The sequence below is a fragment of the Stenella coeruleoalba genome, assembly GCF_951394435.1.
Source record: "Stenella coeruleoalba genome assembly, chromosome: 1".
NCBI classification, from domain to species: Eukaryota; Metazoa; Chordata; class Mammalia; order Artiodactyla; family Delphinidae; genus Stenella; species Stenella coeruleoalba.
Window position 1 is genome coordinate 124,253,861 of NC_137169.1, and position 13,727 is coordinate 124,267,587.

At 49.8% G+C, this 13,727-nt stretch overlaps 1 protein-coding gene across 9 annotated transcripts in view; it reads right to left on the reverse strand.

Moving 5' to 3' along the window:
- PPP1R12B (protein phosphatase 1 regulatory subunit 12B) overlaps positions 1-13,727 on the reverse strand; it is a 192,901-nt gene that overhangs the window by 57,942 nt on the left and 121,232 nt on the right. For 2 of the 9 annotated variants that reach the window (XM_079934563.1, XM_079934559.1), the window contains one exon: positions 6,502-6,740. The exons of the other annotated variants lie outside the window; for them this stretch is intronic. In XM_079934563.1, the coding sequence (XP_079790689.1) occupies positions 6,540-6,740 (201 nt within the window). In that variant the 3' untranslated portion in view covers positions 6,502-6,539. Of the gene's footprint in view, positions 1-6,501; positions 6,741-13,727 lie in introns of those variants that run through there. 9 annotated transcript variants of the gene reach the window in all.

The following is a 13,727-nucleotide window of genomic DNA, read 5'->3' on the forward strand; positions in this document are numbered from 1 at the left end:
AGAGATAGACTTCCAAAAATGAAAATTCTGGATCAGCTCAGGGCCTTTGATACCTTGGCAATTTGCTTTCCAAAAAGGAAGTATTAATTTGCATTCCCAACATGAAATACGAGGAGACCCATCTCACTCTCCTCCCACCTAAACTGGCCATTACCTTTTCAACATCTTTTCCTATTTTGGTCGGTGAAAAATAAAATCCTACTTCCTGATGCTCATTTATAGCTTTGAATACTAGTGAGGTTACATACTCCTCCTTAACTTTCTTAACCAGTCTATGTTGAAATAGTTTTCTAATAATCATTACTATCCAAATCAAATTTACCCCTTTAAGGTCAGCTGTAGGTTGCGGTGGAACAACATCGTTGCCAGGAAGTCAAGGCCAGCAGACGAGCTCTTTAAAGGGCTACGGAACACACCACAGGAGCAGCTCCTCAGAGCACCGCGCTGCTGTGGACCAGAGGCGGCGAGGCTGGAGTCAGCCCAGCCCCTGACCCTCCCCAGGGTGCACCGTTAGCGGCTCTGCTTTGCCTGTGGCACCCTTCTGGGGAGATGATGCAACTGAGGACGGGGAGAAGCGGGGGCTGGGAGGAAGCTTTCTGCTTTGAGGAAACCCTCTTAGATGAACCAGAACCTCTTAGGGCTGTTCTCCACAGCTGCGCTCTATAAAAGCTTCTGGGTGTGGCGTAAGCAGAACTCTCTCAATCCTGGATTGGGCTTTCTCTCTGAAAGCATCCTGTAAACGAGTAAGCTAAACACAAAAAAGGCAGAAGCACGTCAGAGAAAACAAGCTGGGAGCCTGACGGTGCCAGACAGCCGCCCCCCGCCGACGGATCAATAACCAACCCCTGCCTCACAGCTGGCGTCAACTGTGGAAAGAGCTCCTCCGAGGCAGAGACACTCTGCTTTTCATTCCCTCGGAACATCCACGTGGGAGCGGGCGGCCAGGAGACAGCAGCAATGCACAGTAAGGAGTGTTGGGGGAGCAGTCGGGGGAAGCATAAAATCGGGCCGTCACCACAGTTGGCCAAGTGATAGGAAGATTAGATCTATTTGAACTCTTCCAGCCTTTAGGAAGATTTTGTTTTTTTAATTGAAGTAGAATTCATTCACAATGTTGTGTTAGTTTCAGGTGTACAACAAAGTGATTCAGTTACATATATATTCTTTTTCATTCTTTTCCATTATGTTTTATCACAGGATATTGAATATACATGCCTGTGCTATAAAGTAGGACCTTGTTGCTTATCCATATTATATATAATAGTTTGCATCTGCTAACCCCAAACTCCCAATCCTTCCCTCACCAACCCCTCCCCCTTGGCAACCACAAGTCTGTTCTCTATGTCCGTGAGTCTGTTTCTGTTTTGTAGATGAGTTCATTGGTGTCGTATTTTAGATTCCACAGATAAGTGATATCATATGGTATCTGTCTTTGTCTGACTTACTTCACTTAGTATGATAATCTCTAGGTCCATCCATGTTGCTACAAATGGCATCATTTCAAGCCTTTTTATGGCTGAGTAATATTCCATTGTATATATGTACCACGTCTTCTCTACCCATTCCTCTGTTGTTGGACATTTAGGTTGTTTCCATGTCCTGGCTATTGTGAAGAGTGCTGCTATGAACGTTGGGGTGCATGTAGAAGATTTTTTTAATCAGCAAACTATTTTGGAGCTTTGCCCCCAGAGCAAATGGCTACGAACCAGACACTATTAACCCCAGAAAACTCATCACACGCCCTGCACGCAGTCAGTCACGGAGTAGATGCCGCTGCCCCAGGGCCTGTCCCCGCCCCCAAACTGCCCTCCCGAGCCAGCAATGCCTGCCAGTCACCAGGCCCGGGGCCTCCGAGCGCACCCTCTGTGGGCAGCAGAGTCCTGTGACGTGGCCGAGGCAGGCGTGGGGGCACTTGCTCCCCTTCCCTGCTTCTGGCAGCGGAGCTCCCATTTCCCGTGGGGAAGCTGTTCCGTGCAGCGGCCCGTCTCCTGCCCCGCCCCTGCCACCAGCGCAGCTGCTGCAGCGCCGTGGCCAGCGCCACCATGCTCACCGCGCTGGCTGTGGTCACTCAGCACTCACAGGCGGCTCCACAGGCGGCAGCGCGTCTGAAGAGACGGCCTAGGTGATGGGCGCCCTCGCTTCCCCCAGCCCCGCACCTCCCCACACTCAGCCGACACATCCAATCGCGTGTGGGACGCTTCCCTTCCAGCTCAGCACGACCGAAAGCAAAATCGTCACCTGCGCCCCAAACACGCTCTTCCTCCCGAATTCCCAGCCTCACTCCAGCACGCGGCACACACAGTCACCAAGTCAGAAATGTGAACGACACCAACTGAGCTGTTCTACAAGTTTTCAGAGAAAACATACCTAAACACTAGATCTTGAGGGTAAAATAATGAAGAAGAAACAGACCACAACTTTAAGGATTTTACTTTAATTGGCAAATACAATCTAATAATGATAATCACCGTGTATTAAAGGTAAATTCAAGATACTGAGAAGACTCTAGTCCAGTCGGAGGAGGGATCAAAGCTTGGAGGAGGTGGAGCTTAGCCTAAAACATGAATGTGCACTAAAAAGGGAGGGGGAGTCGGAGAAAGAGGCAATAAAGCAAGAAGAGCATTCCAAGGAATGGGAATAAAGAAGCTCAAAGACGGGGGGAAGGAGACACGTGTAGGACCATTATACTAGTAGCTTTCATTTATTAAAAGCTTGGCACTACCTAAAGTAAAAAACATTTGTACTGCTGTTCCTTACATTAAGCCTGTGAGACAGGAACAGTGATCTCATTTTGCAGATTAAAGCACTGTCAGAGTTCCGAGAAGTTAAACGACTTTTCCAAGGCCATACAGCCAATAAGAGGTGGAACTGGCTCTGAACGTAGGTCTCTGGCTCCAAAGCCAGCACCGTCTCCCCTGCCCCTGCATCTTCCCAGCCACCCCACACTCCCGCGATGCTCCCGCCCCACAGCCAGGAAGACAGTGAGTCCTGCCGACTTCTCCCGTTCAGTCCACGCGAAGCACTAGAGACCTATTTCGTTATCTTTCATCTGGATTCTAACAGGCTCTGATTGCTCTGTACATATAAAGTGTGTATGTGACAAAAAGGCAGATCAGAGCTACTTCGTTTTCCCACCATGAGATCCACCAACTTATCTGTACACGTTCTTCCATTACAATCGGAGAAATACTCTGGGTCTTGTCCAGGGCCAGCCCTGGAATAATCTGGAACGTAGCCACAGGCCCTTTTGTGCTAACTGTGCCCTTTTCCTGAGCAGTCTCACCCAGTCCTCGGGCACTAAATCCCCGTCCTAAGGCAGTGACTCCAGATCCGTCGCACGTCTTCCACAACCACCAGGTTCCTCGGTTCAACGGCCTGTTAGGTGTCTCGATGGGGGCGTCTAACAGGACCGGCTCCTGCCCCTCAGGATGTGAGCATGCCTGCTGTCATACTCCTGCATCCCCGAGGCGCGCAGCCCAACACATGGCGGGCACCCAATCAGTGCGTGCCTTCTGCAGGGAGGCAAGGAGTGGAGGCTGGCTCTGAGCTGTGCCCCAGGGAGTCCTAGGCTTTATGACGGCCTCCCTGGGATGCTAGCAACCCCTAAACGTTCACGTACCTCAAGGACAGTGTCTGTGAAACCTGCCCGTTGGGATTCCCCTGGAGGCTTGTATGATGCAGGCTCCCAGGCTTTCCACCCTCCACCAATTCGGAATCGCGCGGGGAGAGGCTCGAAAATCCATGTCCTAAACAAATGACCGCACTGGTTCTTCCTGACCAGCTTGAGGACGACGACGGCAGAAGCTCTACCTGTTACCTTCACCCGTCATCACTGAGAACCGCTCAGCTCGCTGGGCGCCAGTACCCAAGCCTGCCCAGAGCTCCGAGTCAAGCACGCCAGAAATAATCTCGCAGGTGCCCGAACGGTATTTCACTGTTTTATTCCTGAGCACCAAAGGTCACCAGCGACCCAAGAGACTTCTTGGACAACAGGCACACGTTAGGTAGACCCGTATTCTCAAGAGAAGGTCTGGTTTTGCTCACTTGGCACAAAATTAATTGTGCTAACCTATCATCAGCTCCCACATCTGACAGGAGTCTTTACTGTGACAGATCACTGTCAGCTTTCATCACTTTTTTCCCTAAAATTGTTGAAGGATCAAAATTTCATTAGCTTCTTTCTAAAAATCCACTCCTTTTAAATATCATTTCAAGTAAAAGCAGGGTCAAAGCTTTGAAGATTTATGTCAACCCCTCTGCAAATCCGCCCCCCCGCCCGCAATTCTTCCTGCATATATTCTGCAGACTGAAAGTTAACAAGGCAAAAGACAATAAATTCCAGAATCTACTCCTGAGGAATTCAAATGATAACCAGCCGTTAGAGTGACTGACAGCAAGCAACGACCTTTGGACAGGCACCCTCCTAAGAACCTGTGAGCCTCAGGCGCCAACTCGGCTGTGGTCAGAGCCTACAAGGAGCTGCACTTCTCACGTGGCAAGCGACTGCCTGCGTCCAGCCGTGCCTGTAGGTCCCTGGGAGGTAGGAAGGGACGGCTCAGGTGAGAAACGCCGATAAGGGACAGACCGGGAACCCACCATCTCAGACTTTCTCCTCAGAAGGTAAAGACCTGTAACAGAGCAGAGAAACTCCATGTGGACGATACAGAAGACAGACACTCTCCCTCCTGGGCTCCTCCTTCGGGAAGCTTGGCCACGTTTCCTGCAGTGGGACCAAAATCCACCAGTGCCTTTCCGGCTGAGGACAGACGACACGGACGCCTCGCAACAGGTGACTCCCCTGCCCACGAGCCGTCAGTCGTGCTCCAGAGTCAGCAAGATGCGGCATTACCAAAGGAGTGCTTGGATGGGGGACAGTGGGCGCTTGGAGCCACGCTGACGTCAGCAAACTCCTTCTGAGCCGGGAACCTAGAGCAGAGGCTGCCAAACCGGGGCCTGGCCCGGAGGCCGAGTGCAGCCCACCAGCCTGCTTGTGCATAAAGTTTTATTGGAACACAGCCGCGCCCATTCATGACGCACTGTCCACGGCTGCTTTCCCACTGGACAGCAGAGCCGAGCAGGCGCGACAGACCCTGTGGCCGGCAAAGCAGAACACGCTGACGGTCAGGCCCTTCACATAAAGCGTCTGCTGAGCCCTGACCTAGAGCGGTAGGTGCCGAGACCAGGACTAGGCTGGCCGCCCCTCCGCACCCACTGCTGAAGAATAGGCCCGGACACCTGCCCGCCGCCTCCCCCCAGGGCGCAGAATGTGGACCCTCCACAGCAGCCGGGCACTCGGGGAAAGGGAGACCGCAGCACTCGGTGATGACAGCCCCGTGACCGCCACCTTGGTGAAGTACTTCTGAAAGTCCCTCAGCGCCAGGCAAAGCCCCATCTTGACGCATGAACTGTTTCACTTGGTTAAACGAGATCCAAACATGTTATTTTCCTCTTAAAATGCTTCTATAACCTGAAAAATATTTCAGGAATATAACCGGAGCTATAAGCTCCAAGACCATACTAAGTATTTTCATTTGAGCTATTAATTGGCTAAAGGGCTTTTTAAAAGTCCCTTCTCTCTTCTCAGTAGCCAATAACGTTGGCATAATTCACAGTGTAAGAGTTTGGGTTGTAAGAAGACAAAAAATGTTAAAAGCACAGGAAAGCATGCACTGCTAAGGCACACCTGTGGGAACATTTGTGTACCTTACAGGGTTACGTTTGGATAGAATATTATGGTTTTTCATGGAAGAAATTCATGTCCCTAAATGCCTGCTCTCTGATTCTTGAGCTTGCCTGACCGAAGACGGAGCTGGAGAAAATGAAGACTGGTAAACTGTGACCATTCACCCCACCACCCTACCCCTCCGGTCCTCCCACAACAACACCGGGAAAGGCGACATCTATCAGTGCCTCAAGCTCAACATTCCTGCTGGGGCAGATCTATAAACACTTCGCTCACTGAGAAAGAGCTGCAAATCCCACACTAAGCTTTCCACCTCGATCATGGGGCTAGAACGCTGGCATTAGCTAAGCTTAAGCCATGGTTAAAGCTCTCCAGCCACACCATCAACAGGAGAAATGAAGACTCCTGTAACTAAGGTAACCCCCAGACTGCACTGAAAGGGAAGCAATTATCCCTGGAGGCTCTCCACGATCAAAGCCAGCACAGACTGAGTGCTCTGAAGACAACCTCACAGGAAGCTGCCGCCACGGTAATGATGGGGTCCCAGGAGTGCTCAGGGCGGGAACGATCCTCCTCTGGTCTTGGAAAAAAAAACTCTTAGGAAACATACCGGCAGGAGATTCACCGTAACGTCAAACATTATCTCTTTTGAGTGAATGACTTAGACAACTTTTTCTTATTCTTTATAGCGGTATGAATCTCCTTTTATAACAAATATCTTCTACCCACCCCCGCCCCGACTTTGACTATCCTGAAATGAAATTCTTAGATGTAAAACTCAGCTAAAATCACAAAAATCAATAATTAAACACGAAGAAGAAACAAACAGAAAATCATTTATAATGAAACACGTATTTCAATGTGTAAACCTGGGGGCCAGTAATACTGGGAGGTGCCATGGAGCAGCCGGAGGCGTGGACCCCCCCACAGGACTGTCACGAAGGGGTGTGCTGTGCGATGACGTCATCGTGCAGGAGGCACTGCTGCCAGGCGTGAGCAAAACCAAGGTGCAATTTCTCCTCAGCTGACACGGTGGTTGGATATTTAGAACCTCCCTCTGCCAAAAAATGTGAGTTCATACATAAAATCAACTTGGGTTTTGAACTCGGATAACAGAAAGGCTTTTATCTCTGACTGTCCAGGGAGACGGTGAGAAGCCCAGCTGCGGGACAACTGTCTGTTTTACGGGACACACAAGGGTGTCTGGCTTCCCTGGCCCCTGACCACGAAACGCATCCACAACGTCAGCCATCGCGGTGACCCCTAAAAGGACAGCCTCCTCTAGAAATACTCTCTACACTTTTCTGTACTTCGTATATTTTCTATAATGAAACGCATTGCCTTTGTAATCATGAAAGACAAGTTCCAGCAGAGTTTCAAGCTCACTGGCATCCCTCCAACAAAGAGACATAAGGTTACAGGTCACTAACAAAAACGGATACCTTAAAGGCAGTCGGAGAAGGAAGAGAATGGAATAAAAGGCAAGGTCAAGAGGTTAACTGTCCTACCCTCAGCAGTTGATAAAGTTCACATCTTTGTATAAGACATTGAGCAAAGCTCAAACAGATACCTTGAAGGTCAATTTATTCTATCTTAAAAACGATTTCTGACTGAAGCAGAATTCACTGATGACGTGGGACAGTGGGTCCAAAAATTACCGGGTCTGAAAGGAATACATGTGTATTTTGATTACTGAGATTTGCTTGGCAATGGCATGACCCAAAATTAATAGAGTCCTTAAAAGGAAGGAAGATGCCAAAGGAAACTTTGTTCTCAAGATGGTTTATACAGCTTGGCTACAGCAAGGCACAAGTATGACCCATATATAGCAAATCCCAGCAGCTGTAGTATTTTAAGAACGACGGTTGCAAAGCAAGAGCAAGTGTGCAGTGAAAGGAGAGGCCGTCCAGTGAGCGTGGAGTCACAGCTGGAGAAGCCCCCTCACGCAGCCTGGACAGAAGGCGCTTCCCAGTCTCTCCACCCGCACCCCCGGCCCCCCGTCGTCACTGCTGGGACCCCGACGGCCTGCGCGGAGAGTCTGCCGAGCCCTGGGGGCTGTTCATGACGGCCCTCTCATTAAATCTATTCCTATGAGCATTATCATCAAATTTCCCGGGCTTCCCCAGCCCGCTCATTCTAGGGACACGCTAACCACCCCTTCCTCCTCCTCTTCTTATCTGGCTGAAGATAAAGAAGCTGAGGGAGGAAAATCTATATTTTACTATCTTTTCACTCGATTAAAAGGAAGAGTGGCTTGCTTAAAAACAAAGATTATGGTGGCTTTACGGTACACTGTGAAAACTACTACTTTACTACAGAAATAAGCAACTCCACCCGAGAGCTTACCTACCGCGTCTTTAAACTTAGACTGTTGGTTCTATCTCAACAGCACAGGCTTGTCTGGGACATACTTTACCATATTAGGCAATCAGGCCCCAGAGAGAAGGGAAAGCAAAACAGTCCTAGGCTTTTACCTAAAAGGAGAATGGCGAAGACACTGCCCAGCGGTGGAGCGGACAGAAAATCGCTGGACGCCCTCCAGCAGATAAAGGGGCTTCACAAGGTTAAGTAACAAGTTCAAAATCTTGCTTGACAGAGGGGTGAAGATCCAGCAAACAGCCAGACGCAAGACTGTGAAAACTCAGAGCAAGTAGGAAAAAGGGCCGTTATTTACTCGAAGAAAGAGAGTGGGGGGAGTGGTGAAGATCTGTGGGAACACATGCAGAAAAACAGAAACGGGAGGGTGTTTAGGCAGAAGGCTTAAAGCCTGCTTGAGGACACAGAGATGTGCAGGGGCTTGTTCTCCTCAGGCCTTCAAAGGGCTCCAAGCAAACTAGGAAACACTGAGTTCTCGGTCCTTCCTTCTCTACTCATTTCTGTCCCTGCCTCAGCAACTGCTTCTAAGATTTATTTCTCAAAACTCATCAGGTTCATTTTCAGAGCACAAGCACACGCTGGAGCCTGAGCTACTTCTCTGACTCTTCAAAGAATCCATTCTTTATGGATAAATTAATAACTTAACTTCAAAATCACATGATTCTGAGGTCAGTGAGAGTATTCCAAAAGCCATTCTCTCATCCAGATTTAGGAACCTACAGATTTGGAAAATAATTTGAGTGGCTGTTACTCATCTCTAACTATTTAAATGCATTAACTCATTTTCATTTTACAACTCTAAGAGGTAGACACTATTATTATCCCCACTTTACAGATGAGGAAACTGAAGCATCTCGTCCAAAGCAGTTCAGCGGTCAAGGTGGGGTTGCCCCGGGAGCCCAGCTCCTGGGTCTGCACGCCTAGCCTGTTGTGACAGTACATCACCCAACATACACAACAGACAGACTCAGGAGAATGCGGTGCAAAGCCCTAGACACAGCTGTGCTCCCTCTCTCTGGGCCTCCTCAGCTGCGATCTCTAAAATGAGAAGTTTAGGGAATTCCCTGGTGGTCCAGTGGTTAGAACTTGGCGCTCTCACTGCCGTGGCTTGGGTTCAATCCCTGGTCGGGGACCTGAGATCCTGCAAGGTATGTGATGTGGGAGGGGGACGGGAGGGAGGGGAGGGAGGGGAGGGAGGGGAGGGGAGGGAAGGGGAGGGCAGAAGTTTAGAGCTGCTTTCGGTTCTAAAACCCCAAGCCTACGACCGCCATTGTAGGCAGCACAGGGATAAACCAGAGTTTGGTACAGATGAGCAGCACCTAGAAATGAGGTTTTCAAGGAAAGCCTCTCCTTAAGTGAAATGGAGCGCTAGTTATTCAAAGATGCAATCAACTGAGGGAAGTCAGGTAAGGCAAAGGGAACCAAAAGCTGAGTCAGCTTAAAAGATCATTTGTAGATACAGTTAATCGGTAGAATTCCTCTCCTGTAACAAAAAGTCTTATGACATTCCTGGTCTTCAGAGACCTCCAGACAAGGTCTGCAGAGAGGCAGTAATTTCTGTTTCAGAAGCTGTCAGGGGAGCTCCAGGAACTGGCTCTCCTCCACAACTACATGGCTCTTCCACAAACAGGCCAGGCAGCTTTCACGGGGAACAGCCCTGCACCAGTTGAGAAAAGCAGGTGAAATAATACGCAAACTACCTGCTGTTCTGTGTGAGCGTGCTTTGTTTGCCTGACTTTGTTCTGGAAAAGGGGGAAACTGCAGTCACATTCTCAGAGCCAAGTGCTCTGACTTGCCCGTTTCCTGGGCGTCTCTGTCTACACTTGCACTCTTGGTGAGCTGCTCCGATGTCATGGTTCCCGAGACAACCTGCATGTTTGCATCCAGTCTGTACCTCCAACTCCGCCCCTGACATTTCCCTGTGGACGGCGGTCAGACACATCAAATCCAGGGCTTCTAGAGCCAAACCCAAAGGCCTGCCCTTCCAGAGTCCTCTCCATCTCAGTTCATGAAAACTCCACCCTCTCAGGCACTTGAGCCAAAAGCTTTGGTGCCAACCTTGACCCCCCTCTGTTCTTCTCACCGTATACCCAATCCCGCAGAAGTCTTGCTGATTCTAAGTCTGAAATACGCTGTGCATATGAAAACTTCTCAGCATCTTCACCACCCGCGATCACCTGGCCCAAACCCCTCGTCAGTCCTGGGTTAGGGTGACATAGAGGGTCTTCTCCAAACAGCAGGCGGAGTCCCCCCAGAATGTGACTCCTGCCCCTCTGCTGCGCAGAGCTCTACACGGGCTCGCACGCCCTGGCACCAACCGCCGGGCTCTGCCGCGGGCTCTCATGCCCACGCCGTCTCCTCACAGGTCCTGCCTGTCCTCCTGCCTCACGGCCCCGCAGGTTCTGTTCCCTCTGCCTGCGCACATCCACGGGGCTCCCCACTCACTCCCTTCACGCTGGGCTCCAGTGCTGCCTTCGCGCCAAGGCCGACACCGACCCCCCCTTAGATGCTCAGCGCCCCCCGCCCTGCACTCCCCGCTCCTGAGTCCTGGAGCCACTCCACACGGCTTTTCATCTTCCACACACCGTTTGCTTGGCACGTTCATTTTACTCGCTGCCCGCCTGCTTCACCAGAATGGAGACTCTACGAGAACAGGGCTTTCTGTTCACTGCTGCACCCCTGCCCACAGGCACCTGGAAGTACTTGTTCAGTGAATACACGAGAAGCTTATAAAAGAGAAGGCAGGACAAAATGGGAAATGCATTTAGTGGCTTTTGGTATTAGAGATACTTCTGGGGCCAAATGGCTCCCAAAGCAAGTTTTATTTTCTGTTAAAGCTTAGTTTAAAACCAAGCTTTGCTGGCAAATTTCACTTTGAGCCTCTCTTTGATTTAGTTTGAAAGTCTTAACGTTTAATCACTTATATCTTCTGCACACTTGACCAAGGTCTCTCCCGACTAGCTGCTACCGGTTATCTACGGCCGGTATCTGAACAACCTACTGGTCAATGCTTCCTTAACAGTGTCTCTTATAACCAAGGCCTCTTGCAGGAGGGTTAGCCACCAGACCACAGGCTCCACTCTGGACTGGACGCTACACTGCTGACTTTGAAGGTAAAGTGTCGTGATTCTGTTCAGACTGATGCCACCGGATTTGCCTAAAAGCAATAGGGATTCTAGAGGGAGAAGCATTTTCCTATTTGAAGGATGGACAGACATAAGTACCCACCTACTTATGTACCCTCTCTCCATAAGTACCCTCCCACCTGGCAGGAGAAGGCTGACCCTCTACCACTGAACCTGAAACTCTCAGGAGGCTTTCGAGGTGTCCTTCAAGAAGACCTTCCTTTACTCAAGGAGGCGAGATGCCACTAGCAGCTCAATTCAAACATGTAACCTGCTCAGTAAAAAACAAATGTAAGAATGGGGGCAGGGGGGAGTAAGCGGTACAATCTACTGGGTAAAAAATAAGCGACAAGGACACATTGCATAACATGCAGAATATAGCCAATATTCTATAATAACTATAAATGGAGTATAACCGTTAAAAACTGTGAACCACTATATTGTACACCTGCAACTTACAGAATACTGTATGTTAACTATACTTTAAGAAAAAAAAAAAAAAACTTGGAACTTTTAGACTCACCCTCCATCTTCTGGGGGGAAGGTAAAGGGAGTGGAGATTGAGTTAATAATGAATTATGCCCATGTTGAAGCCTCCATAAAAATCCCTAAACTATGAGGTCTGGAGAACTCCTGGGTTGGTGTAATATCCACATGCCGGGCGGGTGGTACAACCACCTCCATGGGGACAAAGCTTCTGACCTTGGGACACATCCACACCTCACCTGATGGACCTCTTCATCTGACTGCTCACCTGCATCCCTTAAAAAAAAGGATGGGGAATGGAGGGCGATGTGAGGTCGGCCCCACCACAGTCCCATAAAGGCTCCCTGACACGGGGCACAGGGCGCTCACCTAGAGCTTTCACGTCCCCAAGTACTTCCTAACTGCCCTGGGCCTGTTCTCTTAACTGTAAAACGAGGTTCCTAACCCAAGTTTCTTCTAAGTTCCTTCCCAATTCTAAGATGCCCAAATTTGGGAGGCGGGTAACTTCACTGCATTGAACTGGGCTGGTCAACAATTCCTTTAAAACAAAAGCAATCCGTCTCCTGTTCAGCTTCCTTAGACACCATTCTGCTTGTTCACCATCTTTTCTTCTGACGACTTGCTCCCTCTAGTGATAAATTCAATCATATATCAGAACTGGCCTGGGCAACAGTCTGCTTCAGAGGACAAGAACACGTAGAGGAAACTCAGCGTTAAGCAGAATGAAGGCAGGCCAAAGACGCAAGTGAAGAGAGGACGAGAAGAGTCCAAGGGCCAGCAGCACTGCAGTGTGCCCGTGACTGCTCCAGCGCCTGTGCCTCACGAGCAGTGCAGGGGGCGGCACTTCTGACTGCGGTACCTCCTTCCTCACGTCAAATCCAGACTCAGTTTCTTTTTCACTTAGCAAGATACAGGCTATATTAGGACTTCTGGAGACGGTCGGTCACCCGTCTAACGCAGACAACCACGCACATCTGCTCTAAGCACATGGGCTAAGCGGCTGCTAAGACATGAAGCCCCGTGCTCATTGTCGGTTTTCCGGCGGGGATGGTTTTGATTAAAAGCACGCACTGTGCAGGGCCCCGACCAAGCCCCCAGCCTTCTCAGCGTCCCTTGTGTCACCAACAAAGAAATGCATGACTAGCCTCCTTCCTCCCTCCCAGACTGCATGACAAACATCAGGGCCGTTCCTGGCCATCAACCTTACCTGTATACAAATGTTGGTTACATTTTTCTAGCTTAGGTCCACAAAAAGAAATAAATTTCCACGATGTCTACAGAGATTAAGGTTAAACAACAGAAAGGTTTTCTTAGCCATGCTCTTGTTACTGATATATGGGTGAGAGGCTGAAGAATCTTCGAGAAGAGGAGAGCATCTGTGCACATGTGGAATCATTTTAGTTCCAACTCTGCTGGAGACAGAGTTTCCTTTCTACCCTTAAAGTGAAGTATTATCACCGACTGATTCCACGTACGCGAGGCTCAAGAACAGGCAACACTGCTCTATGCTGGCGGCACTCGGAAGAGCGGCTGCCTCTCAGGACAGGGGATGGGGGACGAGGGAACTTTTCAAGGTGACGGAAAAGTTCTGCATCTTGACTTGAGTGGTGGCTACACCACTGATTACAACTGTCAAAACTCATCCAACAGTACACTTTAGGTCTGTGCAGTTCACTGACTGTAAATCTATCCCAATTTAAAATAACAGATGTCAGAGTCTTGGGAAGAGTTAACTTAAAAAACAGTAGATTCCTGGAGTGGGAGAGCGATTGTGACACAGTCCTGACCATCTTGAGGTTAGATTTCCACAATTTACAGGGACAGGCCTGTTGTTCTGTGGGCCCGTATGGATCCCGGCATCACGCTGCCAAGACTGGACGAGCGCTCGGGAGAGAACCAGTCAGAGCTGCGCTAACACAGGCCGGGGTCAGGATGCTGCCGCCCCTGGGCACCGTGGTGGGCAGGAGACATGCCGGGCATGCTGTGAGTGCTGGCGCACCTGCACACACTCAGTTCCCATTAGAGAGAGGACTGGCCCTTCATTCCTCTCTGAAGAC